The 12,090-nt window shown below is 37.6% G+C and overlaps 1 protein-coding gene across 1 annotated transcript in view; it reads right to left on the bottom strand.

Annotated features, from left to right (window-relative positions):
• Positions 1 to 12,090, bottom strand: part of DNAH14 (dynein axonemal heavy chain 14) — a 792,430-nt gene that overhangs the window by 120,616 nt on the left and 659,724 nt on the right. The window contains exons 69-70 of the mRNA XM_042780425.1: positions 5,549 to 5,964; positions 5,268 to 5,466 (exon numbers count right to left, since the gene is read on the bottom strand). Of these exons, the coding sequence (XP_042636359.1) occupies positions 5,268 to 5,466; positions 5,549 to 5,964 (615 nt within the window). The remainder of the gene's footprint in view (positions 1 to 5,267; positions 5,467 to 5,548; positions 5,965 to 12,090) is intronic.

Genomic DNA, 12,090 nt, shown 5'->3' with positions numbered 1-12,090 from the left:
GTATCACTACGGAAGTAGATTGCCCAACCTTCCTTCCGAGGAGTGGCTGGTGCCTTAGGCACTATGCTACCAGAGCTCCTGCACTATGCTACCATTTCAATAGCTACCAAAAAAGATAAAATATATAGGAATAGACCTAACCAAAGATATAAAAACTTATAAAGAAAAATGACAGAACACTACTAAAAGAAACCGAAAGACATCTACATAAATGGAAGAACATGTATTGAAGGATAGGAAGACAATACTGAGAAAAATGTCAATACTGCCCAAAGCAACCTACAGATATAATACAATCCTGATCCAGATTTCATCATCATTATTCAAAGAGATGGAAAAACTAGCCACCAACTTTATATGGAAAGGAAAGAGACACAGGATAAAAAAGAGAACACTACTGAAGAAGAACAAAATAGGAGGCCTCACACTTCCTAACACACAGCTATGGTAGTCAAAACAGCCTGGTACTGGGATGACAGACACATAGACCAATGGAACAGAATCTAGAACCCAGAAGTAAATCCATCCACCTGCAGACAGCTGATTTTCAACAAAGGGCCAAGCCATTAAACAAGAAAAGGCAGTCTTTTAAGCAAATGGTGCTGGCAAAACTGGATAATCATTTGCAGAAAAATGTAACAAGATCCATACTTCATACCTTACACAAAAACCAACTCAAGATGGATCAAAAACCTAAATGTAAAACCTAGAACTATAAAGATTATTTAAGAAAAAGCAGGGACAAACTTAAGGGCCTTAATTTATGGCATAAATAGTCTATCAGACATAACCAAAAATGAACAAACAAAGAAGATAAACTAGACACTGTGACCTCATAAAAATTAAACATTTATGCATATCAAAAGATTTCTCCAAAAGAGTAAAAAATTTTTGGTAATGACATATCTGACAAAGGATTAATTTCTAAAATTTATGGAAAACTTCAACAACTCAACAACAAATAGACAAACAAGTCAATTAAAAAAATAGGCAGAAGACATGGACAGACACTTCACCAAAGTAGATATTCAGGCAGCCAACAAAGACATAAAGAAATGCTTGTGATCGTTAGCCAGTGTTGTTGCTGGGTTATGTCAAGTTCGTTTAGACTTATAGTGACCTATGTACAGCAGAATGAAAGACCACCTAGTTTTGCATCATTCTCACAATTGTTGCCGTACTTGAGCCCACCGTTGCAGCCACTGTGGCTATCCATCTTGTTGATGGTCTTCCTCTTTTTTGTTGACCCTCTACTTTGCCAAGCATGATATCCTTCTACAGGGATGGGTCCCTTCTGACTATATGACCAAAGTACAAGAGATAAAATCTGGCCATTCTTGTTTCTTAGGAGCATTCTGTCTGTACTTCATCCAAGACAGATTTGTTTAACTCTTCTAGTAGTCCACAATACATTCAATACTCTTTGCCAACACCACAATTCAAATGCAGCAGTTCTTCTGCATTAGCCATTCCCACTGCCATCCAGTTGATCTTGAGTCATAGCTACCTCCTTAGGGTTTCTGAGGCTGCAAATCTTTATGAAAGTAGATTGTCTCATCTTCCTCCTGCAGAGCAGCTGGTGGGTTTGAACCACTGGCCTTATGATTAGCAGCCAAATGCCTTACCCACTGTGCCACCAGAGCTCCTTGCATTAGTCATTGTTGTTGTTAGGTGTCGTTGAGTTGGCTCCGACTCATAGTGACACCGTGTACAACAGAACAGTCCTGTACCATCCTCACAATCCTTGCCATACCTGAGGTGATCACTGCAGCCACTCTGTCAATCCATCTTGTTGAGGACCTTCCCCTTCTTCACTGACCCTCCAATTTACCAGGCATGATATCCTTCTCCAGGTAATGGTCCCTTCTGACAACATGACCAAAGTAGGTGAGATGAAGTCTGGCCATTCTCACTGCCAAGGAGCATTCTGGTTGCACTTCTTCCAGGACAGATTTGTTTGTTCTTCTGGCAGTCCACAGTACTTTCAGTATTCTTCACCAACATCACAACTCAAAAGCATCAACTCTTCTTTGATATTGCTTGTTCATTGTCCAGCTGTCACATGCATATGAGGTGATTGAAAATACCATGGCTTGGGTTAGGCGCACCTTGGTCTTCACGGAGACATCTTTACTCTTCAGCACTTGAAAGAGGTCTCTTACAGCAATTTTCCCAGTGCAGTACAGGGTCTGATGTCTTGACTGCTGTTTCCATTGGTGTTGATTGTGGAACCAAGTAACATGAAATCTTTAACAACATCAAACTTTTCTCCATTTATTGTGATGCTGCTTATTGGTCCAGCTGTGAGGAATTTTATTTTCTTTATGTTGATATCTAATTCATACTGTAGACTGAAGTCTTTAATCTTCATCACTAAGTGCTTCAAGTCATTCTCACTTTCAGCAAGCAAGGTTGTGTTATCTGCATATTGCAGGTGGTTAATGAGTCTTCCTCCAATCGTGATACCATGTTCTTCTTCATATAGTCCAGCTTCTCAGATTATTTGTTCAGCATACAGATCGAATAAGTATGGTGAAAGGATACAACCTTGATACACTTCCTTCCTGATTTCAAAGTATGAAATATCCCTTTGTTCTATTTGAATGACAGGCTCCTGATCTATGTACAGGTTGCTGATGAGCACAGTCAAGTGTTTTGGAATTCCCATTCTTCCCAATGCTATCCATAATTTGTTAGGATCCACACAATCAAATGCTTTACATAGTCAATAAAACACAAGTAAATACCTTTCAGGTATTTGCTTTCAGTCAAAGTTCATCAGACATCAGCAACGATATCCCTCGTTCCATGTCCTCTTCTGAATCCAACTTGCATTTCTGGAAGTTCTCTGTCAATATACTGCTGTGACCAGTTTTGAATCATCTTCAGCAAGATTTTACTTGCATGTAATGTTAATGATATTGTTTGATGATTTCCACATTCTGGGGATCACCTTTGTTTGGAATAGGTACAAATACAGATTTTTCCAGTCAGTTGGTCAGGTAGCTGTCTTCCAAATTTCTTGGTATAGACAAATGAGTGCCTCCAGTGCAGCATCTGTTTGTTGAAACACCTCAGTGGGTCCTCCGTGAATACCTGCAGCCTTGTTCTTAGCCAGTTCCTTCAGTGAAGCTTTGACTTCTTTCTTCAATACCATTGGTTCTTGATCATATACCACCTCCTGAAATAGATGAACATCAACCAGTTCTTTTTGGTATGGTGACTCTATGTATTCCTTCCATCTTCTTTTGATATTTGCTGCATCATTCACTATTTTGCCCATAGAATCTTTCAATATTGCAACTCAAGTCTTGAATTTTTTCATCAGTTCTTTCAGCTTGAGAAATGCCAAGCATGTTCTTTCCTTTTGGTATGCTTACTCCAGGTCTTTGCACATTTCATTATAATAATTGACTTTGTCTTCTTGAGCTGCTCTTTGAAATCTTCCATTCAGCTCTTTTCTCTTGTCATTTCTTCCATTTGTTTTAGCTACTCTCTGTTCAAGGGTAAGTTTCAGAGTCTCTTCTGACATCCATTTGGGTCTTTTCTTCCTTTGCTGTCTTTTCAATGACCTTTTGCTTTCTTCATGGATGATGATCTTGATGTCATCCCACAATTCCTCTGTTTCAGTCATTGGTATTCAACACATCAAATCTATTCTTTAGATGTTCTCTAAATTCAGGAGGGATATAATCAAGGTCATATTTTGGCTCTTATGGACTTGTTTTAGTTATCTTCAGCTTCAACTTGAACTTGTATATGAGCAGTTTATGGTCTGTTCCACAGTCAGCTCCTGGACTTGTTTTGGCTGAAGATATTGAGCTTCTCCAACATCTCTTACCACAGATGTAGTCAGTCTGATTCCTGTGTACTTCATCTGGAAAAGTCCACTTGTATAGGTGCTGTGTTGTTGAAAAAAGGTATTTGCAATGAATAAATCTTTAGTCTTGCAAAATTCTATCATGTGGTTTCCAGCATTATTTCCATCACTATGGCCAAATTTTCCCACTACTGGTGATTCTTTTTCATTTCTAACTTTTGCATCCCAATCACCAGTGATAATCAACACATCTTGATTGCATGTTTGGTCAGTTTCAGACTGCAGAAGCTGATAACAAGCTTCAATTTCCTCATCTTTGGCTTTGGTGGTTGGTGTGTAAATTTGAATAATAATAGTATTAACTGGCCTTTCTTGTGGGCATATGGATATTATCCTCTCACTGACAGCATTGTACGTCAGGACAGATCTTGAAACATCCTTTGCAATGATGAATGCCATGCCATTCCTCTTCAATTTGTCATTCTTAGCATAGTAGATTATATGGTTGTCTGATACAAAATGGCCCAAATCAATCCATTTCAGCTCACTAATGCCTATAATATTGATCTTTATGTGTTCCATTTCATTTTTGACAACTTCCAATTTTCCTAGAGTCATACTTTGTACATTCCGTGTTCCAATCATTAATGGATATTTGCAGCTATTTATTCCCATTTCGAGTCATGACATATCAGCAAATGGAGATTCCAAAAGCTTTACTCCATCCACATCATTAAGGTCAGCTCTACTCCGAGGAGGCAGCTCTTTCTCAGTCATATTTTAAGTGCCTTCCAACCTGAGGGGTTCATCTTCTGGCAGTATATCTGACAATGTTTCAGGGCCGTTTATCAAGTTTTCCAGTAATATATCAGATAGTATTTTACTGATATGATAGAGACTGGTAGAACCCCTGAGACTGTGGCCCTTAAACACCTTTTAAACCTGGAACTGAACCCATCTCAGTGATCCACTTATAGCCAAACAACAGATAGGCCTATGCACTGAACAATAACACTTGTGAGGAATATATTCCTCAGAATAGTTAACCATACATTTGCCCAAAAGGTCAGCATCTGCCCAAAAACGAAGCTCAGAAGGCAGGAAGGGGCAGGAAAGGATAAATGGAACCAGGAGCCCAGGGAGGAAGCAAGAAGAGTGCTGTTTCATTGAGGGAATTGCAACTAATGTTATGAAACAAAATATGTATAAATCATTGAATAGAAAACTAATTTGTTCTTTAAACTTTCACTCAAACCCCCTGCTACCCTCCCCAAAGTGTAGGTGATACGAAGAATTAGACAGAGAACTTGACTTTAAGTTGCTTTGAGTTGAGTAAGTTATAGAAACGTTAACTTAAAGGGGCACCTTAGAAATATTTTGTAGTATTTGGTAGGATACATGTTTTTTATGGCTTTTTACTAAATTTAGAGTAATTATTTTTACATACTGTTAAGTTTCAGCTGGGGCATTACACCTTTAATATTTGTCAATGTGCCAGAATTTAAGAAGATATTCCATTCTTCATCCTGTAGGGATCCAATGTCATCCCACATTAGACTTTCACTGGCATTATTTTTCATGATCTCAGTGCAAAGCCGAAAGGAGAAGCAAAGTTTATGCTGATTAAATAGAGTTGAAGAAACCGCCTATCAGGAGAAGATTTCAGTTAGATTAACTCACTTAGGTTAAATAAGTATTAAAAATTCACATTAAAGAATAATATCTTACCTTAAATATATTTCTTGTCAACACTTTCATTGCATTTTTAATATGCTCATTCAAGGAATGTTTCTCACTTTCCAAGTTAGGTTCTTCTGAGAAATTTGTCATTTTATGATCTTTTCCCTCCTTTTTCAAACTAGGACCTGAGTTAAAGTGTTCTTTGCTTTTGGAAACTACTGATGAAACAAAAAGCTGACGAAACCAGTCTAGGGAAAATTGGTACATATAGTTGAGGTGTTTAAGATCTGCTACTAGAAAGTAAAGCAGGGCGCCTTGAGTAGCGATGGGAAGGTAGTTTTTACGTATTGCTTGAATATTGTGCTCTGCTTTTTCTGTTTCTTTGATGCGCTTTGAAATTTCATTTGAAGTCATTTTGGATTTTTTAAAGATGTCTATGATAGCCTCATCATCTAATATGCATCCTAAAGGCAAAGAAGATGTGATTTTAAATAAAAACCATTGTAACATTAAGTGGCTGTTTCTTTACTGTACTCTTTATTTGTTTTTACTGTTGGTTTTTTATATTGCAATATAAAGAGGAGCTTTCATATGGAAATAGGTCATATTTCTATTAAATTTGATTAATGGCACACATGCCTCTCTTCCTACTCCCTCCTATTCTTTAAGTATATTATTTTACTGCTGGTGGACTCTTTCTTGTGGTGTAGTGCCTAAGGCATTTGACTGCTAATCAGAAGGCTGGTGGTTCAAACCCACCAACCACTCCTCAGAAAGACGGTTGGGCAATCTAATTCCGTAGTGATACCGCTTCAGAAACCCAAGGAGGGGTTGCTATGAGTAGGATCCGACTTGACGACAGTGTGTTCGGATTTTTTGTTTTTTGTTTTGGATTCTATGTACATTATAGGCACATAGTAAGTAACTGTCTCATCCAAACCAAAACCAAACTCACTGCCATCAAGTCGTTTCCGACTCATAGCAACCCTTACTGGGTTTCTAAGGCTGTAAATCTTTAGGGAAGTATATCCTCCTGTCTTCCTTCCACAGAGAAGCTGGTGGGTTTGAACTGCTGAGCTTCCAGTTAGCAGTCAAGTGCCTTTTCCACTATGTCACCAAAGCTCCTTAACTGTCTCATAGTAAGGAATACATTTTGCATTGTGATCCACTATACACATAGACTATGGAGATAAAAGTTTCAGAATAACACCATTATCACATGTGATATACATGTAATATTTCATGTGATATTTTGTATTTTATTTTATTAAACAAAAAAACCTGATCATAACCAATGAAACTGATTTCTCAATTCATGTTTTGAATAGAACACTGCTGTAGAAACATAGATAATAATTTTTTTCCCTTCAAATACTTAAGAAGCTCTGGTGGCATAATGGTTAAAGCATTGGGCTGCTAATCAAAAGGCCAGCAGTTCAAACCCATTAGCCACTCTGTGGGAAAAAAATGAGGCAGTCTGCTTCTGTAAGATTTACAGCCTTGGAAACTCCATGGGGGCAGTTCTACTCTGCCCTAAAGTGTTGCTATGAATTGGAATTAACTCAATGGATGTGGGTTTGGTTTGGTTCTAATACTTAAAGCCACTCTCATATGTTCATCATAAGTCTTCTATATTGGGCAATCTACTTCCATAGTGATACCACCTTGGAAACCCAAGGAGGGGTCGCTAAGAGTTGGGTCTGACTTGACAGCACAAAGCAACAACATTTCATGGGATAAATATTCTTATTTTTCTCAACTGTTTTTTATGACTTAATTTCTAGAACCACTGCCATCCTTGATGCACACCTCTGGACACACTTTAATTTGTAAAGAGCCCCTTTAAAACATGGTATCCAGAACTAAACACAATATTTCAGCTTGATATGACTAAATGGATTATTCAGTTTCACATTTGGATACTATATTCTTATTGATATAGATGAAGTTTTCTAAGTAATGTCCAGACCTTAGCTGTGGGCCACCTCTCCCTGTCCCCACACTACTGCACCATTTCCCATAGGTGATGGGGGAGAGTAATGGTAAAGATAAAATACTTACAAAGAAACAGTAAGAACACCTTATATTACTAATGTTTGGAAAGGAAGAAGAAATATTATGTGCAGAGTCAAGGAATATTTTCATTATTCCTTCCCATGACCCCTGGAAAAACATTTTATTAAATTATCTACTATGAGGAACAAGTGCTAGGGAATAAACACTAAAGGCAAAATAGCATATAGTGCTCCAATGTGTGTTAGCTTAAACAATTTTTGGTTTGTCTTATTAAATCTATTTTTTGTCTAATTTAGGCAAAAATTATAGCAAAATAGGACATATGCCATATGAAACCAAAAAAATCAAACTCTGTCACCAAGTTAATTCTGACTCATAGTGACTCCCATTGGGTTTCCAAGGCTATAAATCTTTACAGAAGCAGATTACCTCATCTTTTTTTCTCAGAAGTGGTTGGTGGGTTTGAAGCACTGACCTTTTTGTTAGCAGCCAAATGCCTTAACCACTACCCATGAGAGCTCCTTTATGCCATATGAATGGTTCATAAAATGGGAATGGCTGTATTTCTGAATCATGTTAGATCAGTTGGGTCACTTTCTAATGTATATTACATGATACCAAGATGTCCCACTTTTGTTCCCTAAGATTAGGTTGCCAGCTGATGGTTCCAATCTTAAAATAGAAACAGATGTGGACACCTTGTCCTATCATTAACAGAAACATGATTTATACATATGTAATAAAGAAACAGGTTATTATGTGTAATTAAAAGAGAAATAGGATGAAGTCAGATCCTTCTACACACATACATAAATATGTACTTAAAATTTCATAAAAAACAAACACACTTTTAAGTGAGGATTTGCCCATATTCTAAGATAAGATACAATGAATTTTTACCCTAGACCTCTTTTTCTTGTTTTGTAAACATGGCTGAAAAAATTCATTCTTTTTAAAAAAATTCTCCTCTTAAGACACAACTCTTTCTAAATTGGTCCAGACAATGGCATACTGAGGCAATAATATACAGGAAAGCACCTGAAAGGGGAGGCATGTTCTCCTCCATACCATTATCCACTTTTAATTTTTTTTTTTGAGTTTTTAATAGTGAAAATACAGCCTTCTAAGGTCTTAAGATAATCTATTCACAAACATGACACAGCTTTATGATATAAAAACATTAGTTTTTTTTTTTTTTTTTTTTTGTCAAAGGTTATTTTCCAAGTCATCTGCTGTTCTCAGCTTCAGTATTTTATTTTAAGGATCAGCATTTTTTCCCTCAACATGTTTTATGGGGCTCTTTAGCTTTCTTAATACAGTTTACAACCCGAATGTATAACACTATTAAAGAAGTTGTTTCATATTCCTAAAGGTGCTTCCACCACTTGTCTGTCAGCTTGTCTTACTGTGGTGGATTGTGCGTTGCTATGAGAGGTTCAAGGCTATGCCATCAGTATTTCGAATACCAGCAGGGTCATCCATATGGACAGCTTTCAGCAGAACTTCCAGATGAAGACAGGCTGGGAAGAAAGATGGGGTCATCCATTTCTGAAAGTATTGGGCACTGAAAACATTATGAATAACAGTGAAACACTGTCTGATATGTTACTGGAAAACATTATGAAGAATAGTGAAACACTGTCTGATATAGTGCCTGAAGATGAGCCCCTCAAGTGGAGAGGCTCATATATAAAACTGGGAAAGAGCTGCCTCCTGAAAGTAGAGTTGATCTTAATGACTTGGATGGAGTAAAGCTTTCAGGATCTTCATTGCTGATGGGGCACAATTCAAAATGGGAAGAAACAGCTGCAAGCATTAGTTAACAATCGGAATGTGGAATGTAAGAAGTATGAATCTACGAAAATTGGAAGTTGTCAAAAATGAAATGTAATGCATAAAAATCTATAGCCCAGGCATTAGTGGGCTAAGATGGACTGCTATTGGCCATTATGAATCAGACAATCATATGGTCTACAATACCAGGATTGTCAAATTGAAGAGGAATGGAGTTGTATTCATTGTCAAAAAGAACATTTCAAGATCTATCCTGAAGCACAATGCTATCAGTGATAGTATAATATGCTGACAAAGAAGACTAGTTAATATGACTATTATTCAAATTTATGCACCAACTATCAAAGCAAAAGATGAAGAGATTGAAGATTTTTATCAGCTTTTGCAGTCTGAAGTTGACGAAACATGCAATCAACATGGATTGATTATTGCTGGTGACTGGAATGTGAAAGTTGAAAATAAAGAAAATCAGTAGTTGGAAAATGTGGCCTTGGTGATAGAAATGATGTTGGAGATTGCATGATAGAATTTTGCAAGACCAATGATTTACTCATCGAAAATACCTTTTTTCAACAACAGAAATAGTGACTATATACATGGACCTCACTGAAAAGAATACACAGAAATCAAATCAACTACATCTGTGGAAAGAAGTGATGGAGAAGTTAAATATCATCAGTCCAAAGCAGTCCAGGATCTGAGTGTGGAACAGATCATCAATTGCTCATATGCAAGTTCAAGTTGAAGCTGAAGAGAGTGAAAACAAATCCTTGAGAGCCAAAATATGACCTTGAGTATATCCCACCTGAAATTAGAGACCATCTGAAGAAGAGATTAGACATATCGAACACCAGTGACTGAAGACTAGACGGGTTAGGGGATGACATCAAGAACATTGTACATGAAGAAAGCAAAGGTCATTAAAAAGAAAAGAACAAAATGGATATCAGGAGAGACTCTGAAACTTGCTCTTGAATGGAGAGTAGCTAAAGCAAAAGGAAGAAATGTTGAAATAAAAGAGCTGAATAGAAGATTTCAAAGGGCAGCTCAAGAAGACAAAATAAAGTATTAAAATGAATTATGCAAAGACCAGGAGTTAGAAAACCAAAAGAGAAAAATAGGCTCTGGATTTCTCAAACTAAAAGAACTGAAGAAAAAATTCAAGCCTCAAATTGTAATTTTGAAGGATTCTATGGGCAAAATATTGAACAATGCAGGAAACATCAAAAGAAGATGGAATGAGAGTTCTGGTAAGATGCTGGAATAGGCAGACAAACTATACAGACACTCTACAACAAAGAAAAGTGGAACCAATTAACACAGATACAGAAGATAATCCTGGAGCCCTGCACCCTGCACTTTGAAAGGAAGAATACAGAAGTGGACTAAACTCCAACTAGTAGAAGAACCTGCATGAAAACACCAAAAAAGGAGACATAGAGAGCTGTGGTCTGTCAGCAATCCTGATGGCATGGACAGCTTGGATATTGCCAAGTGCTGTTAGGACTTAAGAATTAACCTAAAAATCAGCCCTGCTAGCCAGGCGCTGCACAGAGGACTGCACTGGTGGCTGATGAATAAGAGGGGAAGTAGCAAAAAGGGATGGGCGGAGCTGTGGAATTTCGGCTGACTAGAGGGTGCAGCCATTTTGAATGTTTACAAGCAGTTATACTCTTTTGGATATTCAAAGTGACAGCATTCTCCCAGATTCCAGGGACCTAAGAACAGGCTCCACTTGCTGGGGACCACAAGGACATTCCAGACATGGATGACTGGAAAGGTGTGATATTCCCCTTGTTACTCTTATACCACACACCCTCTTGGTGCACAGAAGTGTGGCCATCCTCACTTCCACTCACCTTCTGGGCCAGCAGGAATTCCATCCCAGTCTGTGTGCTCTGTGAAGCCTGGGTGCCCTGCCCTGCCCAGATTCCCTGCACCTCCTTTTTTTTTTTTTAGTTTGTTTGTTTTTGTCTGTTTTAGAATTATTATTATGATTTTTTTTGGGTACTTTATTATTGTTATTCTCTATTTGTCCCTTCCCAGGTTCTAATTTTCACCTTTTTCTCTCTTCCCAGTTCTTGGTTCCCATTTTTTTCTTTCTTGTGATTCTCTCCATTCCTTGTTTTTCTTTTAGCATTTTTCTCATTTTTTTCTTCATTATTCTCCTACTCCACCTCTTCTCTTTTATTGCCCCTTTCCCAGATATTGCAGGGTGTTTTCTTTTCTTTTTTTGGTGATTGTTCCTGTGCGTTTATGTGGTGTGTTTTTTGTCCACTTGTTTTTACTTTTTTGATGATTTTTTGATCATTGTTTTTGTCTAACTGAGTGGGAGACAGCAACCGTGCTCATATGATGCAGTCACACTTGCACTCCTGAAGCTCCACTTCCTGAGTGAGAACCACCAATTTTTTCTCCACCAACTGGCCAATGATAAACGACGACCAAGAAGAGCCTGACTCACCCTTAACTGCTCTTCACAAACAGTTAGCAGATATTTAAACACAACAAAGTCACAATGTCTCAGAGACAGCAGACCATCACTGTCCACACAAAGAAACAAGATAAATCAGTAGAAACAAGGAATCAGGATTCACCCAGAATACATCCTTGAGGAAGGAGCAGCATTGGAACTCCCTGGTAAGGAACTCAGAAGAATTATACTTAGGTATCTTCAAAGGACAGATCAAGGAAAACATTGACAAAATTAAGGAAAACACAGACAAAATCCTAGAACAATTTTGGAAGAAAATACAAGAACAAAATGACAAAATAAATGA

Source organism: Orycteropus afer, unplaced genomic scaffold, assembly GCF_000298275.1.
Source record: "Orycteropus afer afer isolate SDZICR_OR568_19922 unplaced genomic scaffold, OryAfe1.0 scaffold00039, whole genome shotgun sequence".
Lineage (NCBI taxonomy): Eukaryota > Metazoa > Chordata > Mammalia > Tubulidentata > Orycteropodidae > Orycteropus > Orycteropus afer.
The sequence above is the reverse complement of the archived record's forward strand: the minus strand, read 5'-3'. Positions and strand labels throughout refer to the sequence as shown.